Genomic DNA, 27,620 nt, shown 5'->3' on the forward strand with positions numbered 1-27,620 from the left:
GCAGGACTCCTCGAATACATCATGTGCAATACATCTTTCAATTGCAATATTTTAATAATGATGCTAATCAATTATTTTGACAACAGCACGACTTGGATACGTCAAGTCCAGATAAAATCAAAAATCTTACTGAAAATGAGGATATGTGGATATGGACTTTGTATATTTTCAGACCCTCGATATGTTTAAATGCAATCACTCAACAGCCAACCTCCAAAGCTCAGTTCTTCGGTACATGATGAATCTGATATGTTATGAAATCTAAAATATATATCACTTTTCGTAATACAATATCTGAATAACTACCGTCCTCTTATTCACCCTTCTTTGATATTCAAATCAGACTGTTAAATCTCGTTATTGCCTTTTTCTGTTTACAGTTTTATTTTTATTTTATTTTTTAATTTATATGAATAGCTGCCCACTTTCTTCATTTTTTTTGCCATTCATAATATGAAATTCTTTAAGTTGCCTAATTTACTTGGCAGAATAGCTTGCTAATCATCTTTTGATTCCTTAACTGCTTGAACATCAGAACAAACTTGGAAGGGTATTCCAACAATTTGCTGTATCACGAAAAATGCAGGTAAGATAAAGACTCTGATTTCGAAACTTTCTGCTTCGAAAAATAACTCGCAAGGAAGTTCTGCACATCTTTCAGAATTTATTTTAGTTTCTCAGAAGTATCCTTGTGTGTATATTTTGATTGCTGTCGGGTAACTATTTCATTATAAGCATGATTCTCAGAATACTCTTTTCATTTTCTTTTCGTGAAATCAATTTCAAGATTAGTACTTCATCTTGTCCGATGGGAAGCATCTCTGACTACTTTTTATATGTTTCATTTGCTATCTTCTTGCAACACTATTGCACTGGGTATTTTTTGGGGCAATCCTGCTTTTGATTCCAACTGTTAATATCTTTTCAAAATCTATTTCTTCTCAATTTATAGAATTGAAAATTTATAAAAACGAGTACACTAACTAAGTTATTCAAGCCAAGATATCAGTTACACGACTAATTTGCTTGGCTTCTGAATCTGCACAAGAAAATACAGTTCAATGCTGAGGCTTATCATAGAATTGCCCTGGAAATGCATTGAGTGTAATTGTGTCTTTCACTTAAATTTTTTTCCTCCATTTTACAAAATAATTTTTGCAGTCCGCCAAAGTAGAATCATTTCATTTTTAACACACTTCACTAAAACAATATCACTCAGTGTTCGGATTTCCGCTCGGTGGTGTTTCGTAGATTCTTGGAAATTCCTTTTTTGAAAATGTCAAATAAAAGTTGCTTTGTCCTGATTTCTGCAGATACCAACTTTGACCATGTCAGCGAATTAAAATTTCACTAAAAGGATCTTACTCAGTGAAAGTTAGGAGTGATATCGAAGTATCCGAGCTGATTTTTTTTTATGACAACTAAAGAAAACATGGTATTGATGGGTTCGATATCTAATTAGCCGAACCATTAAGGGATCGATGTCGATCAGTACTAGCGGACAAATATATCTTAATTTATGATTTCCAGTCCTTAATCAGTTTCAGACCTTTATCCTCATTAGTTTTTATTGCAGTACTGCATGAAAATCTCAGTACGTAAGATGAACATTTGAAAATAACTAATTGGTTTACCACACTATGAATGTTTTGAGCTTTAGATGAAAAAAGGTGAGATCCATAAAGAAAAACGAAGTGCTTATCAGCATATGGGTATCAATGTTTAAATCTTGCTAAATACAACAATTTGCAAATTAATCTGCTTGAAAAACTATAATATAAAGAGTAGTGCTGAATATTTTCATCATAGATTTCTGCATTTCAATTGAATTTTTTGATTCGATACCTATCCACGCCTACTCGTTTTTGGCACTCTTATCACCCCTAACATTTGGGAACGTTGAATTGCAAATATTTTCGTGAATCATAGATTCTATTTTCGTGTTTTTGTCTGAAGGTGTTAGTTATCTATTATGATGTGCATCACTGTTAGTAAATACGAACACCAAAATATCCGAACATAGTAAGCAAACTTAAAAATTTGAAAATGGTCTTTCTACACTAATTAAGCATTCACGTAACCATCACATAACAAATGTTTTCATTCTCGAGAAGTTTGTGTATCCGGAATGTCTAATTTTCGTCCTCGTGTCCGTAAACGATTATCGATCTACAAAGAAGAACGCGCCGTTTTACGAAAATCACTTTCCATTTACAAACTTGCCATTACTTACAGTTTATTCCTTAAATATACATACAGAAATATAAAAAACAGAAACAAAGACTAACGAGGGATAATTTACATTGAGCGAATGTATCTAATAATTGAAAACATCGAGCCGGAACACTATCAGCATGTGAGCGCAAGCAATCCATTGCTTGGCGATGCTCCTTTTGTACACAGTCCGATTCCTAAAGAGACATCTTCCAAATACAGTTTGAACAGTATATGTTTCTTCAACTTACTGCGTGTGATTTTGTTATCAGCTTAGTAAAAAAAGCTATCTTTTGAGCAGATTTTGAACGCAGAGACCGAATTCCCAATGCTCCACTAAATATTACCTCATTTACATACAACAGAGCAAATAAATCACATTTCTGCTCTATCAAGTATGCATTTTAGTGTATGATTTCACATCTTTTCAATCAGTTCATAAAACACATTTAAAGTTTTTCCTAACTGTGACCTACCTCAGGTTATTGAAATTAATGTATGAACGATGAAGAAAATTAAATGTCAAGCAAGTCTAGCATATTCCATCAAGTAAACATACATCAAGTTCCACCTGTCTTCACTATGATCTTATCAACCAACTCCGCTGTCCAAAAAGCATCCACTAATTTAAACTTCAGTTGCACAAAAAGTCCATGTCACCGTCCATGTCACTTGACAAACGAATCATTTCAGCTCTCTCTCTACTAGCTAAAGTATAAACTTACTCTAAGGCATCTTTTCAGTGCTTGCCGTACGTGATCACACGCTCTCCCCCGTTTTCTCTTTGATTTTTCTTCAGTTTCCATAGGTACATTTTCATACATCACTTACCTGCAACATATTTATCATTCAATTTGGATGACAAGAATATGTAGCAGAAAGTCAAAGATAGATTCTCAGACAAAACTACTGCAGCACAGGTACAACAATTTAAGCATTCTCTGGCAGTCTAATTCCACGAAAACCACTCCAACAGCTCAAACTTCTTTTAGTGATTTGTCCTTCTGCCGGAATACTTCGCTACAGTTTATGTATTTACTTCCAAGCTTTCCTTGAGATTACCCTATGCTCTATATCGAATATCAGGTAAATAATTCGAGGTTAAATTAATTGTCCAGAAATTTATCTCAGGAATGGGCGAGAGGAGAGTATAAGCATGCCCAGTGTTATTCAGGGCCATGAAGTACATTTACTGGTTACTTTTCGTTATCCATAGTTCTACTCAGCTCTCATATTCAAATGCCTTAAAAGGCGGTAATAGCCATTCTATGATCTGAAATATGCTGCAGTAATTACTACTAATTACCTGTCGAATTTTTAGTGACGAAGAAATGGATGATGAGGAGATTGGAGAAGGAGAATTCGTTGTGGAGGCCATCCTTGGAGAGCGTTACAACAAAAGGAAAAGAATGAAGGAGTATCTACTGAAGTGGAAAGGATACAGTGATGCAGAAAATACATGGGAACCTGAAACTAATCTGGTACCACTGCTTTTCCTTTTCAGTACTATAGTACAATCATAATTTCATTTTAACCATTGTAAAGCAAAAATGCCCTCCATGTTGTAAAGTTCCTTCACAAATTCATATAAAATTAAGGACGTTATTCAGTCAGCATTAGGGGAAACGATTTCTGCTTAACAAATCGTAAATATATGATTCAGAACATTATTGTTAGTTTTGGTAAATTAAGTTGTCCTTTCTTGTGTTTTTATTGATGCGATCCATTAATGTATTTTTATGATGTATTTTTCATTTTTGTTGCTAATTCTTTTTAAACATATTTCATAATCCCATCCCCTTTGTCTTCTCTTTTTGTATGCTTTATCTATGCAAAAATAGAAACTTGATGATGTATGCTCCAGAAGTCACTGTGAGATACTTCAATGGTAGATTGTCATGACAAGATTTTGGGTATGTTAGTAAAGAAGTTTTATTTCAGGACTGCGATGAATTAATTGCAGAATTTCATGCGCAGCAAAAGTAAGCTATCAAAAAGTTTTTACTTATTTGTGTCTCATAGTCAAAATTATTGTTTTCTTCGATCGATGTTAGAAATGCATAAATAACGTCATAGTAATTTACATGCAGAATTCAACATATCTTACTCAGATAAAATTAAAGACGTTAGTTGTAAATTCTGTGCTTTCATAACTGCAGTGGTAGTAGTGGTGATAAATCTTTCATTTTATGTAATATCCGAGGACAAATCTTTTATCATTTTATGTAACATCCGAGAAAATGGAGAAACGTAGGTAGCGTTTGTAAGCGTTTATGAACAATTCTTAGTACTGTTGTTAGTACTTGGTACTGAGATAATTAAAATGTTGACATTAGCAAACAACATTTAACTAATTTTTAACTAATCTCGAAAATATGTCTTAAGTCAACGTCATTGTTGCTGTTATAATATTTAAAAATGTTGTTTGCCCTATTGCAAAATGTCACATTCACTGCAGAGAAACTTGGAGAAAGCAGCGAAATGAATTATGGCAAAACCTGATGGGCATTACAAGTTCTAAATCAAAATCACGAAAACCGTTACCCAAAATGAGCTGTTCTGGAAGTCATAGTCCCACGTTTGCGGACCCTGACTGCTATAATATTCCATCACAGGTTTCGCATGCTTCTCGACCCGGCGTCACTTGTTCAGCCATTTCCTTGAAGCGTCCAGCTTCCGAGGATTTGTGTCGAACAGAAGACTACATTTATTCAAGCGAAAGTGAAGATGATGAGAGGAGTCGACAACTAAGAAGTCCTTTTATTTCAGTTCCATCATGTTTTTTCTCATTTCACTTCTGTTTTTTCAAAAACATAGTTGTGTCTCTATCGAAGTGTTTTGAAATTACTTCGCACCAAAAGACTTTATATATACTTTCAGTGCGTCCTCCTCCTGGTGAAAGTGGAATGGAAAAAGGTTGGGTGCCAGAAGTGATCGTCGCAGCTTGCGTAGGCTCATTGATTTTTTTCTTTTTATAAAGCAAAAAAAAATTAAATATATTGTAATAAAGTGGGTGAAATTTCTGATGCTACTTCTAAACTGGAAAAAATACATCTTCGTTTATACTTTGTAGCCTCAAACTATTCACGTAAAATTAATAAGGAATGGGAAAGAGAGAAAGTTAATTATACATCAAATAATGACTTCCAGTCATTCGTATTTTTTAGCAACCAGAAGACGATTTCCCTCTTACGTACATTGTTAAATATAGACATAAGAAAAAATTTGAAAGGGTACCAAGTTCAATATGTACCAAGTATTGGCCACAGGTAAATTTTTGTTGGAATTCAATTTTCAAATTTCTTGGAATCCACTGCCTTCTGAAGAAAATTGTTTCAAGTCATGAGATAGATATCACTTATCAGTCATTTTTATGAGCTTATCATGTTAAATAGAATGTATAATTTAATGATTTTTAAATGCCTCCCTTCTTCATGTTCTACATGAAATCAATATTCTTAACTAAATCCTTTGATAAGGATTAATTGTTTTTTCAGTTAGTGATTAGCTTCTACGAACGCGAGGTGCGTAAGCAAGAAATAACAGTGGATGATGATAATTATTTGCCACTTTGAATTTAAAAATATTTTTTTTTTTTGTTGCAACTCAAGTTCTAAAATTCCATTATTTATTTACTTTTAAATATTCATGTATTTATGCTTCCAAAAAAGTTGTTTCACTTGCTTTTAAACTTTTAAAGCAAATTAGATGCTTTCTTTTCGAAATATTAGCGCCCTTATAATTTGAATGTTTCAGTTGCCCGAATTATATCACTATTGTTTTTTATTACCTTCCATAATGTTGGGTGTATCCTGTTGATATTTAGATTTACTTTTGTAAAGTTGTTTCTGTGGTTATCTTTAATAGTAACTTCTTTCGTTATGCTTCTGCAACATACGCTAACAACTGTTTTTTTTTTTTTGAGATAAAAGACTGAAAGGAAGTTTTCCGTAGTATTTATGAAGTTTAGAAATGTACACGATTTTTGGAATGCTTGCTTAAAAAATGACGAAAACTAACTTTTAGTTCTTTATTTTCCTTTTGTTCATTAATGGGTATAGGTAATTCGGTTTCTTCTGTTACTTGTTCGTTTTCAGGAGTAAAATCAGTTTTGAAAAGTTTCACCTTCTTTTCACTGTTGCCAATAAAAATTTATGAAAGTAACAGAAATATTTAAGTAGTTTTTGGATTTCCTGAAAAATCTAGTAGTAATAAACGAGTAGGGTAATCATTTGGTTTGAGAGAGCCAAAAGCCAAAGGTGTGGTACCTCAGCTCAGTTTTGGACGTGCAGATACTTTCCAGTTACAATGATTTTATTACAATAAATCTCAAGATGATGTCTTTTTTAGTTTTTGATTCTACGATCTCTTAAGCTAGTCTTCCCTTCAAAATACTGGGTTGAATTTTGGAGCGATAGTTTACAACAGCAATGATGGAAACACAGGATTATTATCAATGATATTAGATGTAAAATGTTACAGTGTTTAGCGTTGTAATCAATTTCGATATCCCCCAGTATTGCTTTATATTTATATTTATCATTGTGATGTATTTTACATTTATTATATGTTAATCCTTCTTCATTATAATGAACTGAAACATCCGTGGTGCGCTTTACTAAATATTGATCGTATTGTTAGATTTACCTGATTCTATTTGGCTTTGCATTTCAAGAACTAAAGTTCAGTGATATCTTCTGAAATAATGACCAGCAAGTAAACTTTGTGTAAAGAGAGAAAGAACTTAAAAAAGAACAGGATGCTTAAATAACTCATCTTTCTTTTTCCCCAATTTTGGCAATTTTTTTCTCATGTAAATTAGTTTTGTTATAGTTATCCCTATTTTCAGCTCCTAATCGTCTCTAGTAACGCAAATCTGCTACATTTAAAGTTACAGCATATGTGGGCAATATTTTTTATTTTTTCACAGGATTCACACTAACCAGGAGTATGGCAGAGAAACTCCATTTATCGAGGTAGGGACTCTTGTAAAATAAGGTAGGATATTGCATATAAAATTCAGGACAACATTTATATTTTTAACATTGAATTTCAGAGCACTAAAAGGAGTAATTGTTATGTTGGAGAATCAGTGGTTTACCATTTCTGTAATTGTACCAACGATCGGTATGAATTCTTTTGAGGCAAGTTCAGCCATTATTTCTAACAAAGTTAATTTGATCGTATGAAACTGATTAGTTACTAAAATGATGTAAGCGGTATAAATTTAACGATACTCCAAGTCGAAACTTTAATTGACGTAAAGTGAGTGCTTTAGAATCTGAATGTTTTACAATATTATATTATTTAATTCGAGTGTCTTTAGATCAGATTGAAGGATAATGCTTTATCAGAAGTGCTAAAATTGGGTTCGTGGGTAATTTTACACAATGCTGGGCAAAACGTTTATCAGATTGTACGACAGTGCAATGAAATTCTGCCCACATATGTTTACAAAGATCTTGTTCTTGTAAGTTAAAAAGAAAACAAGTTTTATGCTTTTCTAAAAATATTTCATCCATTTTATTCAAATGCATTTCATTTAAAAGAATTGCAATTTATTGCTGAGACATAACTTCTGCTGTTGAGAACCTTTTTGTGTTGTCTTCATAACTTTCCCTATAAATTTTTATCAATGCAAATAGGTAATACAGTTTAGTAATAAACTTTGTTCACAAAACAACTTATTTCAGCTTAGAACGAATATATGTTTCCAAGAAAAAAATCAAGAAGGATATGGTCGTTGGGTGTGGTCATCAGAATTAGGAAGAATTGCAGCTGTATGCCATGAAAGATATAAGCCAAAGCAAGATTATGCAGCATTAGTAGCCAGGTTCTTCAACTTACATTGGAAGATCCTTCTGAATGATTCGGACGACTTACATTGAAAAAATTCTAAATTATTTATCAACCACCGACAGTTTAAACCAGTGACTTTAATAGTCCTTTTTTAATTTCAGAAAACCAGCGAAGTACCAGTTTATTGTCGAATATAACTGGATGCTTACAAAATATATTGAAGTATCTAGTCTCAGTATGCAGTTTGATGTCGTATGTGTTTCCCGTGATATTAACTAATTTAATGAGTTTCCGATTTACAAAATTCTCATTTCTCTTTTTACAAAAGTGGACCTTAATCACTTCTTTCAGATTTTTCAAGAATATAGAATTTGTAGTAGGGGAGAAAATCGTTTCAACATTCATTATAATAAGAATGGAGATAATTGTGCTAATAGTGCTATGGATGACGAGCATCTTTTTTTCGAGAAGTTGGAAGAAACAAAGCACAAAGTATCAAAGTTTTTATAGTAAGACAACGAAGAAAAAAGAAATCTGTATAAACTTCTCATAAATCGGAATAAGAAATTTGTTTTTCTTGTAGTCTTCCATAAGGAAAGGTACAAATTAAACTTCAAGGTCTTATCACAATTTGATCTTGCAATTTGAAACTTAAACATGTATGACTATCTTCAGAATTGTACTAGCAACAATATTTACGATGTTATAAGGAAAGTGGTGTCGAATCCAAACATTAGAATAACTATGAAGAATTATCGGCCTAAGGAACTACTCAGTATATGTGAATCCCTTAATTTAAAGTTCAGTAAGTTATTCATTGGTCAGTGTTATTTGATATTTTCTTTTTAACTACTAGACTTAGGATCCTAGTTGTGTTTTTGCCTGACTTAAAAGATTTCTAGCATGTGCGTGAATTAATCATTGTTACTGTATGTAGCAGGACAATAAAAATTTTTTTGAAAATATGTTTTCCAATTTTTCCGATTTTGAAAATATTGTTTCCTGGTTTTCTAATTTTGAAGATATTGTTTCCAGATGATTAAAGAAAATTTGAACATGTGATTTCAACAATGCAATCCCCGAAAATGAAGGTTGGTAATTAAATGGGAAGCACATTTGGGTTTAGTCGTCCATTTTTATTTAACACTATTGCTTTTAATTTTCAACTGTTTTTCTTTTCATATTTTTATGCTTTTGCTTTCTAGAAACAGAAATATTTGGAATCGTGTTTGAACTCATTGTTTCAGTATAAGACAATAGTGTTATTTTCACAGCAGTCATTCTTTCACTTTGTGATTTGTTAAATTTGACTTGATGGTAATGCAAAGACAAAGAAGAAGCCAAATATTAGCCTTAGGATTATATGACTTACTAAGATTGAAATTTGTCTTTCTCAATGTGAGAAGCATTAGGAGGGTATGAGATTAATTCCATCTTACTCGCTAGATTCGAGGTTCAGAGAGTTGAACCCGAAACTTCTTGGTTACTTAGAACCTTCAGTGCATCCTACTGTCATGGAATGTATTAACTGCCAGATATTTTATTTTGCCTCAAACTTGGGTAATTAAACCAACAAATCAATAACAACGCGCAACGAATAGATATAATATAATTGTAAAACATTAAAATATTATCAAAAACTATCCAAAAACATAGAATGAATAACGGTTAGTGGGGACGGTTGGTTGGTTTATATATAGAACTAAACTAACAACCGGAAATCCGGCGGAGAACATTTGATTGATGTAAAACAAAGATTGCTAACAAGGGTTTTTTGTTATATGAGAAAAAGGAAGTAATTAGCATAATGGCTTAAAGATCTAGACATAGATTAATTACAAATGCGAAATTATTGATGATTGACATCTAGCAATATTAGGATTTGAATGTGATTTAGATGTGTCGTTTTTACGGCAGCTACTGTTGAGTGTTGAGATTTCTTTTTTCTTTTTCATATATCTGAAGAGATTTGTTATGAATTTTGTTGAAACGAATTTATAAGTAATGTTTTAAATACTTTATAGGTGTTAGAGATTCGTTTTCATAACGCTAGTGCACTCTTGACAGTTCGGAGAAACAGGAAACAGCATACAGAATATCTTGCTTTCTCGGTATCGTAATTCTGTTGTTCAAACAGTATTTAAGCAATAGTCACCAATTTCGAAATGTTTACTGGTTGTCTTGTTTCTTTTATTTCCTATTTCTTTATAAATGTGATAACTTTATGTGAAAAATAATGATACAGAGATGTAGCCTGGCATGCAAGAAATACGAGAAAACTTGTTATAGCAAATAACACTTCTACTTCAGTGTGCATTTTTGAATTGGCATTGCTGACCAGTATTGCTTCGCAACTGTTTCCATTTCTACCATCTTCTCTTTCTTGCAGTATCATTTAGGGACTTTATTTATTTAAGTTCATTTCTTATTTGAACATCTAAAGGTTGTTTTTAAAACATACTTTCGAGTTTAATAAGGGAGACTTCAGTGCATTTCTTTTGACTACGATTATTCAAATGCTCAATAAACTTGGGATTTCCCCTTACTTTATTTGCATTCAATTAAAGCTAACTTACGACTACCTGAAGTAAGTCAGCATCATGCTATATGTAAGTCGTTCAAGATAAGAATGCAATCCCTTGGGATAGGTTAAATTTTTGTCAGAAATTCAACCCTTTATTTTGTCGTGCTCCGTACAGGAGGAAATCAGAAGGTGTTGAGTGAGGACAACTCGGACAAAATATTCGGCAAATCCTAATGATTGGACTAATAAACAAAAGCCTTATGAACTTTAGCGTGTGCCCGATAGCAAGCAGGTCAGAGAGTCAGTATGTTTTCATTTCGAGCGTTACATTTTATCGTTGAAAGGCAAAGCACTCGTGACTGAGCTCTGCGGTTCGTAGGCCGTGTAGTGTGCATGGATGGTGATTGGTGGGTGGGATGTTGTAAGGACGTATTCTAGAGGAAAGGGGACTTTCGGGATTGACATGACGAGCAACAGTATGCTTTACTTTATGAATCCCAGGGTGAGAGATGGAGTAAGTGGTCAGTCCAGAAATGTTAACTCCTTGGGTTTCAATTTCCGACTACTCGTAATAACTTGAGTTGGTTGTGATCGGTATTGAACATTGTTATTAGCACTGTTAGTTTAATAATCAATCATCAATTATTGAGGTCGTTCAAAATAAAAACGCAGATGCATTTGTCGTTCTTTTGTGCAAGTTTTTGTCACAAACATTTTTACGGAAGTATTTGTTAAATTTCATGTTTTGATTTTAGCCATTTCAAATCTAAAAGGGTGCTTTCGGGAGTATACAAGTACAAAAATGTCAGCAAAGGATTTATCAAAAATGACGGTATTTGAATTATCATTTTAAATCACTTATTTCATTTCCTGTTTTTCAGTAGTATTTTATGACTTATAATTCGTTAGAAATTGGTAGTGTAAGAAATGTTAGGAAATGATTTAGATTCTGTCTGTGTCTTTTTGGATAATAGTTCGATGTTTTACAAATAAAGTATAATTGTTACAGCTGAGTATATTTGCAGATGCAATAGTATTAATAAACTTAAAATTGATTGCCCAATTTAAATTAGACAACCATTCTTAGTTTTCCTGAGCGACAAATATTTAAAATTTGTATCTGCTATGTTTGTGTGATCGAAATTACCCGAATGGGAAATAAAAGATGCACAGTGTGCTCATTTGTTTATTTATGTAGTTTGCAGGTTGTTCAGCTCCGGGAACAACTGCGATCACGTGGTCTCCCAACAGATGGTACAAAAGCTGCATTAATCGACCGTCTCAAAGCAAGTTATGCGGCTGAAGACACGATATTGAATTCGGATGCCACTGCATCAAAAGATAGCTTAGGTGAATAAATTGGCGTCATAATATCAAGTTTGGACTTTTTTCAGTAAGTTGAGAGTGAGATTTTTTAGAATCAAAAATTGTTATTTGGAGTTCAGTAGATTTGTCTGATGTCTGGATGGATTATTCATAGGTAAAGTTAGATTAAGCAAAATTTTTTAAATTATTTATCTTGTCAAGTCTCTCGATATTCTATTCACCGCAGTATTTAGTTTGTGCAAATGAACATTTTGCAGAGGAAACGGTGCTGGAAGGTGCAATAAACGAAGACGATATTTTGGGACCAGATACTATAGTCAAAAAGAAGGTATGCCTGGACAATTAGAATTTTTACTTCTAATATCCAACTAAGACTGTCTGCTCGTAGAATTCACAGAAAATTTAGAAAAATCAATTAAAATATTGAAAGTTGTATTGGATGATAACACTGCTAACTTAATTCTATAGAAGAAAAGAGCTAGTGGTCACTCTCTTGTCTTTGATAAATTCTTCTGTATAATGGATATATCACAAAAGAGATGAGAAATGTTTTCAATAGGTTTTTTAGAGAAGAAAGAAAACGAATGTTTTCTTTTTCGAAATATTTTTCCTTTTCTTTAAACGGTTTTGTTCGTCATATAAATTGATAAATGCATTGGGTCCTCTGAGTCGATTTTTGCCTTTTACAAAATGGAGAAAACTTCCTTGTTTACTCAGCTATGTTTAATTCTGCCAATTATTTGGTCTAGAAATCAACATAGTATGGCTTTTACAACATGAAATCAGTACTCATGAACAGCAGAACATCAATGGCATAAGCAAAAAGACTGTACTACTTGAGAATAACATTTTGATAAACATCAACTTTTAAATGCATAGAGGAAAGCAGTGAGCTGTATTCTGAAAGAAAATATGTAGGTACTGATTGTTTTCTAGCGAAGTCCTGATACTTCGTCAGAAAAAAAGTGGGTTATCACTCATAAATTCCAAATTATTTATTTGTAAAAAGTCTGTTTGACTTCTGCATTCGTTTCAGAAGTTTTAATGAAGTTTTTTTCAGGAAGATTTAGCAGCAGCATTATCGTCAGCATCAGCAATAACACCGTCGGTGCCTATAATTAGGAAATCCAAAAGTATTCAAAAAGTTGAAGCGAACAAGAAGACAGAAGCAATGATCAACTCATTTGATGCTAAGCTAAAACGAGCTCAGCGTTTTGGATTACCGCTCTCTGATGAACAAATGAAACAGAAACGCGCTGAGCGGTATTTATGTCATTCTTTAAGACTAGAATGTGCAAATTATTGTAAATTCATATGCGGTTTCTTTACAGGTTTCGCTTGGATTTAGCAAATATTGGCTGATATTATTGAATGCTTTTCAGTTATAATCTATGAATGTACAAATGATAAACTTCATATATATCCATTCAGTTTTTTTTTTTTTTTTTTCTTGAAGATTCGGCATGCAGTTGGGTGTGGATGCAAACATTGGTGAAATTCTTGCAGAGAAGAAAAAGAAGAGGGCGGCGAGGTTTGTATGTTTCCTGAAATATTTTATTTGTATTTTTTCGTGATGAGAAACAGTTAAATACGAAGTGCTGAATATTTGGTGCATGATAATATCTAACTGCATTATATGAACTAGCTGAAGATATTTGTTAAAACAATCTTTGTCATACAAAAAGCAAACATTTCTGGTAATTTATTCGTGTGGCTAAATATTATATACTGCAAAATCTGACTTCATGGAAAATAAAAATGTGTTGCAAATGCAGGAAAATTATTGTTTTTCTTTAGAAAAACGATAAAGTTAAATGATGAATGAATTGCAGGTTTGGTGTTGTCAGCGAGACTGAAAAAATGCAGGAAATTTTAAATAAACGAGCCAGAAGGTAATCACTACGGATACAGTTTTAAGTGATTGCATTTCTTCGTGTTGGTATCGAAAATGGAAAAAATCCTAGATCTTAAGAAAAAGTTTTTATCTTATGTTTTTGTCTTATGTTAGCTAGGTTGATATCACTGTTTTATTCCCATTATAGGTTTGGAGGTGTTAATAAAAGCAGTGCGGTAGTTGCTGGTAAAGTTGAGAAAGCCTCCTTAGAAGTATTAGAAAAGCGCGGGAAACGCTTCGGTTTATGCTCTGAAGAAGCAGAGGTATCTTTTTTCTTTGTGGTTATCATTGGCGGGAATTAAAAAATCAATAATAATCGATAATGAAAGTAGTAGAGCATAGCACATTTCTTTGCTCCCCAACCAAGTTTTGTTTGCTAGAGAAATGATCTTTAGGTGTTCATCAAGTATTGTTAAAGAGGAACCTTTCGCTCAAAAATAAGTAAATTATGTTTTCATTTTTTTTTTTTATTTTAAAATATTTTCAGTTATTTTAATTGTTTTGCAGTTGGAAATAAAAAAACAAAGACGCGCTGAACGATTTGGATTGAATAAGTAACAATGAATTTTTGATATATTCATTTTGTCTGCTGCGGAAAATCTTTGTATATATTATTTGCAAACTTCTTTGTATCATTCTTATCCATTCTGAACCACATTATTAAAATAAGTTTGAATATGATCCTTCCAAGATTTGTTGAAGAGATTAATAATAAGAATAACAACTCGAAACATTGATTTATAGTTTTTAGATCCCAATCGAAGATCTCAATCAAACCTTCGTACTTGTCTTCTCTTCTTGTCCCTCTATTAATAAGAATCGTGCATCAATACTATGATTTCTTTGCTGTTGAAAAGTGAAAATCAGTAAATGTTATTGTTAGGATGAGCTCGATTTTTATGCCACTGAAATAGGTTTATTTCACGCGTCATATTCAAGTGAATTTTAAGTAAACTGATAAGAAGTTCAAATGTTAAACAAACTAATGAAAATATGTAAATTCCGGTGAGAATTAAAAATAGGTTGCTTCGAATAAGAATGGTATTTAACGATACGAAATTGTTGGTGCCACCTAACTTTAGATAAGGCATTTTTTAATCTGTGTTATGTGAAGTGGGGTATTTCCAGATCTTTGTTCTGCTTGGGAGGTTTGAATGCAAAGTAAATCTTTTGCGCAATGTGGATCATCTAATGGTGATATATTTTGTCAATCTTTGATTCACTGTGAATATTTACATTTATTTTACAAGCGATTACTTCATCGTTATACCTCTAATTATCTTTATTTTATTTTTTACGCTAATTTTATGATCAAATAATTAGTTGGGAAATATAAATCGTGAAATTTAGTAATGGCCGAGGAGGAAGTTGAAGTATTGCGAAGCATATATGGTGATGAACTTCTAGTCGAGAGGAATTTTGGAGAAAAGTAATCCTATCGTTTAGCTCTTTATTTGCAGAAGTTGTGCATACTTTCAAGAGCAATATTTTAATATTTTATAATGAAGGAATGGTTTAAAAATGAATATGACTTGCATCCATCACATTCTTAGCTTCAGAAACGAAATCATACGAGATAATTTCCGTCAATTTTAGCACACCAACGATAATATTAAGCATGAAAATAAGATCAATAACATCGCAATCACAGTATGCAGCAGTTATTTATGCCGTTATCGAGTTGCCAGAACAAGTAAATTTTACTGGTAGATATCGTAGTTCAAAAGTAATCGAGTCTTTAAACTAATGTTGGATGCCTATCCCCTGAATCGGTTGTAATTAATCAAATCAAGTTGACACTCTTCAGTACCCGAAAGTATCTCCGGAAGTTTGTTTGCGACAGCACCGAGGAATTGACGAAAGGAATGCAAATATTCTTCAGAAAACTATCCAAGAGTATATTGAAGCCAATGTTGACATGCCTATTCTTTATGATATCTTTCAAGTTAGTGTGTTCTTTGTTCTTTTTTGTACATTAACTTACAATTATTAGCTTTGCTGAAGTAAGAATTTAATTATTCAACCTTCCTGAAATATGTTTATCAATATTTGCAGATGATTCAAAAATTTGTGGAAACTGGACAAGATTTTCCGTGCACTGTTTGTCCAGTATGCTTAGACGGGTTTAGCGCAGAAAATAACGCCTTTTGTACATTAAAGTGTGATCATCATATTCATCAGAATTGCTTTATACGTTACGTGAACTACACAGAAGACGAAATCAGGAAAGAACTTGGTGAATGGCCAGAAGATATGAAATCGAAAGTGGATCAAGTTTGTCACCTTTATTTGATCTGTAATCTGAATGGTACTATCTGATAAAAGTGAGATATAGTGGAAGCGTTCAACTTGTGACATGCATGAAAATTTCAACGAAACTTGAGATGGATTTATTTAGTTCGATAATGAAAAGATTGAAATGTTTAAAGGTTCTAAAATGTCCAATATGTCGAGCGCCATTGAATGAGCAGGATTTGTCAACAGTTGGTCGGAAATCGATCATTTTGGATGAAGGAACTGTAGATAAAGAGAATTTTGAATTTAACTGGGAAGAGTGGCGAGCAAAGCTAGAAGAATTACAGCCAATTTTTGAACGACAAAAGGCTAAAGGTGGTTTAATCGATCCGGAAGAGGAACGAAAGCGTTATCTAATCTCTGATGATATTGTGAGTTTAATTTATTCTAGTTTTGTTTGAGTTGTATCCTAATGTCTTTCACTGCTATATTTCTCGCATATACACTAAAACCACGACTTATGAAACGCAATCATTCCAGTTACTTCATCTGTATGTTTCGTCTTTAAAGTAGATCAAACGGTCATAGTTCTTTAATTTGGAATTCTATTTATATTTATTGGACGTCCTAAGAAAAGAAGTACCGTGTGATATGTAAGAATATGAGTTTCATTTTCACTTTATTTTGGAACGTGCGATAACACTAATCTGTGTTCTTAATCAAGCTAATATCTACAGTCGATTAAACCACCGAATGATATTTACATTTATCGGGATTTGCTGAACTTTTTTTTCCCCCAATTAAGTGTTCATAAAACTGCTCGAAATATTAAACTGTTTGTTACAGGTATTTGAAAGACGGCTCGTTGTTGAGTCATCCCAGCAGAAAGATCTTGAAGCCATTAAATATGTCAAAAATTTACCATCGCATTCCTCCTATCAGTTCTTGGATCGTCAAAAATGCAAATCAAAACGTCCATATTCGCTATTTCGACGTCCGAATTGGAATGTGGGACTCAAAGGTGGCCCTTCTAAAGAGAGATTTAAGAAGAATCGAGATGAAGATGATTACATTCCCATATCAGTAGTTACTTCCGGAGGTAATCATCCGGAAGTGTTCGATGAGTGAACAGGAATCGAATATTAAGCAGCGATATAATTAGTTTTCTGATGAAAAGACTGTCAGGAAATGTGTATTGGTTTGAAAAAAAAAGTGATATTGAGGAAATTTTCTCAGCTATGATATTTTTTGCTTTTTAGAAGATTTGTTCATCATTGTTGACAAGAATTGTTGTTTTCCAAATGGGAAATGCAGTGGCTCTCAATGGTCTTTGTTTCCTTCATTTCTGTGATGTGATATTATTTAATTCCTGTGTAACTTCGATCTACTAAATGCAAAAATACCCTTCATTTTATTCTCTCAGTTATAGTAAACGTTTATTAGGAAGAAAAGGCATGAAAAAAAATTTTGCTTAGGATCTTTTTATCGGTACTGGATTGACCGAAATTCCAAAGTTGTTCATTCTTTAAAATATTGAAAGATTTTTTACGACTAATTCAAAATCTATTCAAACATTTTCTGTTTTCTTTCGCTTTTAACTAGCGAACGTGTCCCTTAGTGTGCATGCTGCTTATGTATTTTTACTGACATACATTTGTGAATGAAATCGTATTTGAATGGAACACAGTTTTGTGTTCATTTGATTTTTAATTATTGGTGCCAAAGTAAAAGTGAAGCTCTAACTTTTTGGTAGTGTTTACAGGTGTTGTAGAATTCAGAAACTTGCTAACGAGTTTTATAATCTATTTTAATTTAATAGCGTTTATTTGAGACATCCAGAAGGAGGGAATTCAAGTGGAAGGGCTAGATTATACTTTTTTTTCAGCTGGTGAGAAGATGGGTATGCTTCACCTAATCATTCTCCTATTCAACCAGCTGACTTTTCAGGATGGAAATGTAGTAAATGAATCTAAACAAAATGTTCCATCATTTTCAATTCTGTCTTACCGTAAGAGTTTCTTTCATGATCTCATATTCATAGCGTTTTTCTAGATGACTTGTTCACATGTGTTAAACTCAAGTGTTTTCGATATTTCGCGCTGTCAAACAAAATAGTGGCTTGCATCGTTGAAAATGGCTGCATTATTATTCTTAACCATTAACCATTAGGCGACTTCTCTACAGTGTTTTTCAATCCTTATTGCTGAACAGTGACGCGTTTCTCATTTAGGAAATATTTTTCTTATCTTGGTTAAGCGCTTTTTTGGAAAACGTTATTGGAAGTTGAATTGCTTGTACGGAGATTGTATTGCAGTTAGTCACTAAGCTTCTTGGTATGATTAAATTGTCTAAGGTTGTGCCAGGAATTAATTTAACAGTTCCACAACTAATCGGTTTCCAAAAATATCAGCTAATATCTGACTTATTCATTCTACGGTGGGTAAATTTTGTATTCCGCTTCTTTTTTGTGCTATTTTCTAAATTATAGGGTTCAGTAATATATTTGATAATTCCCGGCTGAAAATGCACTTCTGTTTTACTGCCTTTAAGCTTATCTTTCTTTTTATGTTTGTAATCCAAAATTACACATTAGCAGTGATGCTTCAAGTTGAATAGTCCAGTTTTTCATAAAACTTTATCACAACGTTTACTTCTAGTCATAGTTGTCGAATATACAAACAAACGCTACTATTGATCCTGTAGCACTATGCCATGATTAGTAGCATTTTTTACAGTTAAGTCTCATTTAAATTTGTCGGAATGTAAACCATTGTCAATAGATTATTCTTCCAAAGATTTTCGTGTGTTTGGATCGATTTTCCAAATGATCATATTTCTGAATACCTCTGAAATGCTCTGTTCCCTTGTGAAAGATTAAAAAATAGAAGTCAGTAGAAGCTTAATCAAAAATTCTCATGTCTGCAAGTTTTGTTCATGCTTATTAATTATATGATTAAATGATGTTTGATTAAGCTATGTTTTTTGTCTATTTCTAATGATTTTTCTTTTTTTGTTTCATATTTTGACAGGCAAAGGTTTCCAATGGAACATCGATTTTGTTGCGAGATGAGTTAATGTGATGATGTTTTGAAATTCATATTCATATTTTGAAAGGTTTTCCAATGGAACAGCTACTGTGATTATATTGCATTTTACTTTCAAACTTTTCTTCTCACTTACTCGCAGAGCATTTATCACCCCAACTTATTACTACATCTCTCTTTTTTGATTGCTCTGATTTATTTAAAGCAATTCAGCAGTAGGTACATGACAAATTCAAAATAAGAGGATCACTTCAAAGGATAGTTTAAAGGAAACATTACAGTGGTTTTGGAAATAAAATAACCTCGAGCATCATTTTAAAAAATGATGCTCGAGGTTATTAAAAAAATGATAGAAACAAATTTAAACAATTAAAATGATAGAAACAAATTTAAACAATTAAAAAAATGATAGAAACAAATTTAAAATTGTTTTGCCCCAACTGCTTAAAAATGGGGAGAATTTCCAAAGCAATATATCTTTATTCTTTATTGATTTTATTATAAAATATTTTAAAATGATGATTGCTTCAAAATGCTTTCCTTTAAATTATTAGGACTTTTCATTGTTTCATTCAGAATTTTTTTCATCGCTTTCATTTCTAGCTTCACTGAAAAGAAAAGTGAAATTCTGAGCCATCGGATGAGGATAATTCGGAATTAATCCTCCCAATTTCTTACTTCGATTTTTGTTTCTCCCCCTTATTTTTGATTGATAAACCAGTTCCGATCTACGTAGTTTATTGTCAAATGAAAGAATACAAGCCGCTTGATACAATGCACGAAAATATATTACTATCTTCTTATCGAACAAATCAATATCTCTGCTTTAGTTCTTTTTCTCTGTCAACAAAGATCACTTCCTTTAGTATTATTTCACTTAATTTTAGCTCCATTTTTATACGATAAGAAGGATTAGGATTATTTTTTGTCGTACAATAGCAATTTGTGTAATAAGCTATAGCAGTTGTTTAAATTAATATTGAACATGAAGTTCTGTGAATTGTGCCTCTTGTCAAAATCAGTGTTTATTTCAATCCGAATAAGAATTTCGTCGTTGTGGAATATGTCATGCGAACACAGTCTAATGTCATTGCTCGGTTTTTATTAGGAATTATTGGAAATTGCTTCTGTATAAAAAGACTAATGTAGCCAGGATTGTGTCTTCTGGTTTATTTTAATTCAATTTTGAAGTTTTTTGTTTCATCGCATAGCTCAAAACAAAGGATTGAGTTGACTAGTTGTTAAGAGCCGACTAAGTGACTTACATGCTTGCACTCTTATTCTGTAGTGTTTTCTTCTGTACTGTAAAATGAGTTGCACTTTTAACCACAAATATATTTCGGGGAAGAAGAACATCGTTTTCGAAGACATAATAAATAAAAAAACAGAAACGGAACGGGAGAGGGTGATACGGCCATTCAACAAGAGCTGACAACGACATCGGCTGCGATTTTATTAAATTCTGTGATAAAAGATGATTTGTAATTTCACACACTCACGCTTATGAAATATTACACGTAAATGATTGAAGCCAATAATTTAGGAATCGGAAGTATGCAAAGCGATTTGTCACAAAAATGAATAGACTGTCATATGAATCTCAAAGTTTTAAATATAGCTTTTAATATCCTGAAAAAGTTCAAGTTCAGGAGCTTTTTCAAAAGTCTTCTGGAAAGATTTTACACCGGAATTAATCAGCATGATGATAGAAACCTTTCTTTACTAAAATAGTGAAAATGAGAAGTACTGAGTATGGATAGTCGATGTGTATGTTCATTTACTGATAGGTGATAATCAGGAGTGGAATAATTGAAAATGTTGGACGAAATGCAACCAGAACAACAGACCATGCTGAGTTGATCTGTGAATATGATTTCCCATTGCCATTATGTTCTGAAAGACTAGATCTCTACTGTTCCCCTATAGCATTAGCACTACTGTTTGCTGTTGTTGTTTAATCCTTTTCTCTGAAACTCTTCAACTTTCATTCTATGCACATCTGAAATTGCCTCATTTGACATAGATAGGGTGTACTGTTGTTTGTGTACACACACATTATTGAGAGAGATGCACTGATAGTGTCGTTGTCATTGATGTCGCCTTCCAATGAGGTGGATGGCTGGGGCGTGATGACAGAGGGGACGCCTCTTGCTGATGTTGTCTGTAGGGGCAGGTGTCTTTCTCCATGTTCGGTTATTCCTCGCAGTGTGGCCGGCCGGAAGTCACGTCAGCTACCAGAAATTATCTGCCTTGTATTTGAAGATAATTTGTTAGCCGACGAGGATAACTCGTTGCTCTCTTACTCACTAATTTCTTACTCTTTTTACCGTTTCTGAAAATCAGGAACCAGGAGACTAAATTTTTTTACATTCGTAATCGAAGAAGAAACCGTACAAATCTAACTGTCATGGAATGTTGCATTCGAGAGGATTTTTTATGATTAACATCACGGTCATATCAGGGAGTTTGCTTTTCTTCTGATTCAATCTTTCCCTGTTAAATTGTCTTAGATTTGAAACTGCTAGTTATTAGTGCCGCATGTGGTTCATTAGCCACTTTATTCTACTGAACGTCATCTTTGGCTGATTTCTGACTAAATTCTATTTTCTACTTTTTCTTCGCATTGTAATCAAGAAAATGGAAGATTTACGTAATCGTGTTCAGTTCTGTTGGTGCTGGATCAAAGAACGTGCCAGAGATCTTTGGTCTTGGTTGACTTGGTTTACGATGAGTTTGTTAGATTTGTGTGGTATAACATCAGTCTTTAGCGAATCTGAAGCTGCTGGAAAGAACTGTGATATCGAGCGTGGTACTGCTACTGCTGGATTGTTCGTTGAATTGAGGCCAGGCCATTTAACACGAATGAGTGATAATAACAAAAAGGTAGCTAGTGGTGCTGGAACCGGAACACAGGTCCATAAGGTTTGTTGCTGTGTCTTTTCTTACGCTTTATATAAATAAAATCATGTAAGTTTGAAATTTTGAAAAATTTAGAAGGGTCACTGGTAATCCAAAGACCACTAATAAAAAAAGAAGGTCCAGTTGTGGTTGGAGAATTGTTGTGATGGTTTCCATTTAAATAATTATCTCTGAAACACTGCAAGTTTCATTTATATTTAATAAATTCCAAATAGTTGTTGTGATTAGGTAGGTGTGCGATAAGGGCGAGTTATTATTCCTGGCAGACGCATTATGCACGATTATTTGTTGTATAAAATATCAACTTATTGGTATATACAATAGTGAGTGGAACAAATTGTTATGCATGAAAGGAGATGAAATTAGTTGTGATATTTAGCATATGTTTGTGGTGGTGGTTGAAGGATTGAAATGTAGAGAGAGTTCTGATTGTTATTGCTTTTGGAAATATCCACAACTATAATAGGGTGTAAAATTCATAATTCGATTTAAGAAAACCAGAATCGTTCTTACATAAATGATATTTGATGATGGTTTTAATCTATCATGGTATTATATGATTATTATCAAACGCGAAATCAAGACCAGTAAATTTCGATTCCATTTCTCTTTTAACTAAAAGGAAGAATTCGTCCGGTCCTTTCATTAACTTTGCACTTCACTTGTCAAAATCTTCTGATAAAAATACTTGTGAAATATTGTTAAAAGTTAAAATTCAAAAACTTGATTAAGCTGTGCTAGTCTGCTATTTTGGAAAAGTAAAAAGTAGAGATAATCGATTATTAAATTGTTTCAGTTTGAGCGTTTTGGGAGATCAGATAATTCTTGTCAGAACCTATCCTTTTTTCAACATATTTAAGTTTACATTAACCGATTTAATTACAGGTGATAATGGTTGGTACCGGTGGTGTCGGGAAATCAGCACTGACTTTGCAATTCATGTACGATGAGGTTAGCTCTTCACTTGATCTCATTTTTCATTTTCAGCTTTTATCGTTTGGATCTTTGCTTCTAATGGTTTGAATAATAAATGAGGTAACATAATTGGTCTCCTTATCGAATTAATATTTGTGAATTATTAGGATCGGTTTGAGTTTGGACGTTTCTATTTTTTCCTTCAAGTATCGTAATTGTTATTCCTTTATTTTGCTTGCTTCACTTCGCCATTCTACATTACCGTTATTTCCATGCACGCAGCGAAGGATTGCTCGTCTAAATTGTTTTTCAAATTTATATGTTTCTGCTGAATACTTCCAATTTTTGCTTTAAAAAATGATGATTCAAATAGATGGGATGGTTTCAAGACCCTGCTTTATGTTGTTTTGTTGTGTTTTTTCTTCGTATGATGAATAATGCGAAGTGTCTTTTTGCATCGTAGCTAAATTCTTGTCTCTTGAATACTAACTGAAAATGGAGGAAATTGGGGGAGGATAGGAGCACGAGGATGTATAAGAAGAGGAAGATAGAAAATGAAGTAATAGACGGGTGCTTCTGAAAAATGTAATTCTGATTTTTCTGAAAAAGATTTTAATTCTTAAAATTCACTTAATTTCTGTGTTGTTTTAAGGACTTAAAATGTAAGCCGTCTATTTTTCTTCACTTTTCTTTTGAGTTTTTTGATTTCATTTTGTCAGATCTCTAATTTTTTAAGGTAATAATTGATCGGCCAATGATGGTTTGATAAGTGCAGCAAAGGATAATTATAAAGATACAAATATAATGAATATCCGAAGAAAAGATGCAGAAAACCTTGACATATTTTTTTAAATTCTTTATGTAACGCGATCAAGAATCTCGAATTACCTTTTGATAAAATAGAGTATTGGAAAAAATACTTAGCAGAGATGGAGAGAGGAAAGAGAAATTTTGTTATATTTTTTAGCTTGCTGAATGTTTTATAGATTAACATTAGACAATAAGTGTTATCATTTGGATTCTGACATGTCAGCATCTTGTAAGGAAACTAAGAAGGGATGGTATAAAGATGGCTGAGATTTTTTTTTCTTTTTTTTCCATGCGGTAAGCATAGATATCTTTTAAAGCGAGCTTGTTTTCCTTCGTTTTTTTGTTTTTGTTTTGTGCAGTTAGACTTCAATTCAGACTGAAAACTTTATTAGGAATTCATCAATATTAGTGTAATATAAGATTGTGGATAAAAAATAAACCGCGAAGAAGACGGCATAAAGGGATTTGGTGAATTCTTGCTGAATTAATTGCACAGGAAAGAAGTTTGGTTGATCTGGCGGGAATATTTATATTCTCTTTTTGTCTTTTTATTTTTTCCTTTATTTACTATATGTTTCTTTGATTTTTCTACTTGGGACGACGTTTTAAAAATATTATAAAGATAAAAGGTGCATATTATTGTTTTCTCAAAGGGACCGCTAAGTTTTTGTTGAAAGCCTTTGAAAATCGACTGTGTGATATATTACAAGCATTTTCAGATCGTAGGTGAAAGTAACAGGTTGATCTATATTTTCAATGACAGCACGTTCTATTTTGTTTTTAATTGTTCATTCTGTATAAAATTGATTTATTAATAATTTGCTCATCTCATTTGCAGTATTATTTAGCTTTAGATAAGAAAGATTTTAATTCGTTGTGCTTAAATTAGTTTTATACTTCACAATGTTGTGGGAACGTTGAAAGCGCTGAATGTTTCCTATCGTTTTGCAATTCGAGGACGATAAAATGCTCCAGCCATATTTACTTAGTCACTTCATTAATATATTTCTTCACAAGAGCCGGTTTTGCAAAGATTTACTTTGAATATATAAAATTTTGCTTCAAAAAAGCAATCAAATCATAATTTTTCCTTAACTTCAAATTTGTCCCCTTATATAGTTCTTGTGTTCCTCTTTTCTCATCCTATAACAGTCAAGATATAGAATTACTTGAAAGAAAAAAAACATTCACTTGAAGAAGTATGAAAAATAGAATTTTCAACATTTTCAGTTTCTACCAAACGGATAAAGATGTCTATCCTATTCAGATGAAAGAAGAATAATAGTGTTATATATTTTTTGTTTTCTGCTGGTTAAGTGAAGCGTCTCATATATCAACCTACTATTATTCACTAAATGAAATTTCGTTATTGAGGAATAGTAAGTAGACATTGTTCTGGCTTTTGTGTTTTGAACTGCTCATCTTTCTGATTATGTGATGTTTATACATATCTGACTCAGAAACCTTCAGTAATTCCATTAATCACTTTTTTTTCAAAATGAGGATACTGACTTTATGCTTTATAATGATGTAGTTAGAAATTTATGATTTTTTTAGGTCATGCTTTTCAAAGAGCTCGTGTTCATCAGTTCATATTTCTTTGTTGCAGTTCGTAGAAGAATATGAACCAACAAAAGCAGATTCATATCGAAAGAAAGTTGTATTGGATGGTGAGGAATGCTTAATCGATATTCTCGATACCGCTGGTCAAGAAGATTACTCTGCAATCAGGTGAATGGGCAAATTCTGCATTCTTTTTTTAGACTTTCAGTCAGGACTATAATTAAAATTAAGAGCTTTATCGTCCATTGGAAGTATTTTTAAAAGGTTTTGAAAAGAAAGTATTTTCAAATATAAATTTTTATTTCGCGAAAAAATTTTTCAGTTTTTTATTTAGTTTTAACTTCCATTTAACTTCACTAATAAGTTATATTTGTAGAGATAATTATTACCGAAGTGGTGAAGGATTTATTTGCGTCTTTTCGATAACTGATACTGAATCTTTCGAAGCAACAAACGAATTCAGGTTATTCATCTGTTGTTCATTGTCTCACTTGTATAATTATTCTTTTTTTTTTTCTACTGCACATTTCATTATTTTTATGAGTGTCCATTTTATAACTTTTTTCCATTTATCATCACTGCTTTGATGCTATACTGACCATGAGTTGTTGTGATAAGCACCCTCTGGTCATTCATTAGCGTGGTGTTGCTATGGTTTGTCTACAGTATAATTCGTTGTTATTGTATTCGTTTATAGGGAGCAAATATTGCGCGTTAAAAATTCTGCCACAGATTCATCAGTTCCAATAATGTTGGTTGGAAATAAATCGGATTTGACAAATGAACGCTCAATAATGCAATTACACGCACAACAAAGAGCGGAGCAGTGGAATGTGCCGTACATTGAAACTTCTGCCAAAAATAGGATTAATGTTGATAAAGTATTATTTTCTTACATTTCGTGAAAATATAACTGATGATTAATGAAGTAGTGATGGGAAAGAAGTGTTACTAAGTATTATGAAATAATAAAAGTAGCGAATGTGTACTTCAGTTTTTTAATGGTCAGGTTTTGGTCTATTTTTGAGATCTTGTTTTATGAAATGTTTTAGAATTACCCTCATATTACGGAAAGATAACTGCGTAATTGAATTTGACAAGAGTAATTTCAAACAAATTGTCCACAAATTTCATTTCTTTTCGTCCTCTCCTATGATTTTTAGATTAATCCTATTCTTTACAGCAGTGATGGATATAAACTTTGAATTGGCTATAAAATTTTGCTGTTCCAATCGAAAAAAAATTTACTGTTGTAGTTTTATTAATGACTTTTATTTTGTATGTGCAACGAATAGTAACCATTCATTTTGTGACGCTATGTTTTCGGTTTCCTCAGTTCTTTGATAATGGTTTTACCTTGAGCCACTGTATCGTTAGCAGTTTGTTGGAGATCAGTAGCTTAATCAGTTGGACAAGAAGTTAGAAAATTCATGCTTAATGAGGCTAGGTAGATCTCCTTAAAATATTTCATGCAAAAGTGTTATTTTTCAAAAGTTTGAATTTTAGGTATTTTACGACTTGATGCGCGAAATAAAGCGGAGAAAAGGTGGTACACTGAAAGGACATACTCCCGGTGGTGATTCTATGCCTGGTAACAAATTTCATAAGAAAAAGCGATGTGATATATTATGATATTTGTGAAATACTAATAGTGAATAATAGTAAATTTTCGTTATGGAATGAGGGGCTTTTCGTAAAACATAAAGCTGGTGAGAAAATTTGTAGGAATGTTTTGAGTCCTTCCGGCAAAATCTGATTATTATAGTTTCATTCACTTTTCTTGAAGATGTTGCATAGCATCAGGGATATACTGTATCATTTTATTATAAAACTGATAATTTTAAAAAATTTACGCATTCGTTTTGTGAGTTCTATTTCATTAATTTTAGTTAAAATAAGCTTTATACTGTTCGTTTTTAACAAATTGTTTATTATAACGTTTATACCCATATTTTTTTTTCCCTCTGAAAGGTAAATTTTTATATTGTGAATCCAAATATTATTTACAACTATCTATTAAAGTAGAAGTGAAACTAAAGATAAGAAAGTGGCAGACTGTCAAAAGGCGTAAATTGTGATGGAAAGCTTAAAAAGCTACATTGAAACTATGTTTCAAGTAAATTCCCTTTTTAAAGTGTTCGATTAGGTTATAATAGGACACAACAGAGTTATCTTCATATTTCTAAAGATTAGTTCGAAAGAGAGATATTTACTAGAGATATTTACTTGCAATTCTCCACAGCTGCATAACATGTTGCTGTATCAAGTGTGAATAGCTCAGTAATTTCTTCTAAATTGTTTTATGACAGTTTTACTTTCATTATTTATGTATTTTGGCATTATGTGAATTTGGAGGACTTTTTTTATTGATTCTGTT

General features: G+C 32.4%; 7 protein-coding genes across 9 annotated transcripts; 6 read left to right on the forward strand and 1 right to left on the reverse strand.

Annotated features, from left to right (window-relative positions):
- Nucleotides 1–2,100: 2,100 nt before the first annotated feature.
- Nucleotides 2,101–3,038, reverse strand: Bma-coa-5 (Uncharacterized protein; the record flags this gene model as incomplete). Of its 2 annotated transcripts, none has more annotated exons than XM_001900484.2 (3): nt 2,101–2,169; nt 2,289–2,411; nt 2,940–3,038. In XM_001900484.2, 3 exons carry the CDS (start codon nt 3,036–3,038, stop codon nt 2,101–2,103), a joined length of 291 nt encoding a protein of 96 aa, XP_001900519.2. The 2 variants fall into 2 exon arrangements, with proteins under 2 accessions (XP_001900519.2, XP_042933060.1); XM_043077126.1 differs by having other exon boundaries at nt 2,162–2,169; nt 2,303–2,411.
- A 507-nt stretch (nt 3,039–3,545) lies between these two features.
- On the forward strand, nt 3,546–5,789 carry Bm10836 (Uncharacterized protein; the record flags this gene model as incomplete). Its single annotated transcript, XM_001900485.1, has 6 exons — nt 3,546–3,695; nt 4,156–4,196; nt 4,673–4,968; nt 5,095–5,162; nt 5,382–5,483; nt 5,712–5,789. The coding sequence occupies 6 exons, from the start codon at nt 3,546–3,548 to the stop codon at nt 5,787–5,789; spliced, it is 735 nt and encodes a 244-aa protein (XP_001900520.1).
- Nucleotides 5,790–7,164: 1,375 nt separating this feature from the next.
- Nucleotides 7,165–9,056, forward strand: Bm10835 (Uncharacterized protein; the record flags this gene model as incomplete). Its single annotated transcript, XM_043077127.1, has 8 exons — nt 7,165–7,190; nt 7,271–7,385; nt 7,541–7,684; nt 7,908–8,047; nt 8,175–8,265; nt 8,365–8,505; nt 8,689–8,818; nt 9,049–9,056. 8 exons carry the CDS (start codon nt 7,165–7,167, stop codon nt 9,054–9,056), a joined length of 795 nt encoding a protein of 264 aa, XP_042933061.1.
- A 27-nt stretch (nt 9,057–9,083) lies between these two features.
- Nucleotides 9,084–10,133, forward strand: Bm661 (Uncharacterized protein; the record flags this gene model as incomplete). Its single annotated transcript, XM_043077128.1, has 2 exons — nt 9,084–9,104; nt 10,038–10,133. 2 exons carry the CDS (start codon nt 9,084–9,086, stop codon nt 10,131–10,133), a joined length of 117 nt encoding a protein of 38 aa, XP_042933062.1.
- Nucleotides 10,134–11,339: 1,206 nt separating this feature from the next.
- Bm10834 (Uncharacterized protein) lies at nt 11,340–14,315 on the forward strand (the record flags this gene model as incomplete). The annotated part of the gene is made up of 8 exons (XM_001900487.2): nt 11,340–11,369; nt 11,743–11,887; nt 12,121–12,191; nt 12,924–13,126; nt 13,320–13,394; nt 13,696–13,755; nt 13,906–14,020; nt 14,265–14,315. The coding sequence occupies 8 exons, from the start codon at nt 11,340–11,342 to the stop codon at nt 14,313–14,315; spliced, it is 750 nt and encodes a 249-aa protein (XP_001900522.1).
- Nucleotides 14,316–15,109: 794 nt separating this feature from the next.
- Bm6770 (Uncharacterized protein) lies at nt 15,110–17,120 on the forward strand (the record flags this gene model as incomplete). The annotated part of the gene is made up of 6 exons (XM_001900488.1): nt 15,110–15,186; nt 15,354–15,450; nt 15,565–15,702; nt 15,813–16,031; nt 16,187–16,423; nt 16,839–17,120. The coding sequence occupies 6 exons, from the start codon at nt 15,110–15,112 to the stop codon at nt 17,118–17,120; spliced, it is 1,050 nt and encodes a 349-aa protein (XP_001900523.1).
- Nucleotides 17,121–21,898: 4,778 nt separating this feature from the next.
- Nucleotides 21,899–26,875, forward strand: Bma-ral-1 (Uncharacterized protein; the record flags this gene model as incomplete). Of its 2 annotated transcripts, XM_001900489.2 has the most annotated exons (6): nt 21,899–21,958; nt 22,841–22,906; nt 25,290–25,411; nt 25,620–25,706; nt 25,941–26,124; nt 26,750–26,875. In XM_001900489.2, the coding sequence occupies 6 exons, from the start codon at nt 21,899–21,901 to the stop codon at nt 26,873–26,875; spliced, it is 645 nt and encodes a 214-aa protein (XP_001900524.2). The 2 variants fall into 2 exon arrangements, with proteins under 2 accessions (XP_001900524.2, XP_042933063.1); XM_043077129.1 differs by lacking the exon at nt 21,899–21,958 and having other exon boundaries at nt 22,847–22,906.
- Nucleotides 26,876–27,620: the final 745 nt, after the last annotated feature.

The sequence above is a fragment of the Brugia malayi genome, assembly GCF_000002995.4.
Source record: "Brugia malayi strain FR3 genome assembly, contig: Bm_v4_Chr1_scaffold_001, whole genome shotgun sequence".
In the NCBI taxonomy this organism is placed as follows: domain Eukaryota; kingdom Metazoa; phylum Nematoda; class Chromadorea; order Rhabditida; family Onchocercidae; genus Brugia; species Brugia malayi.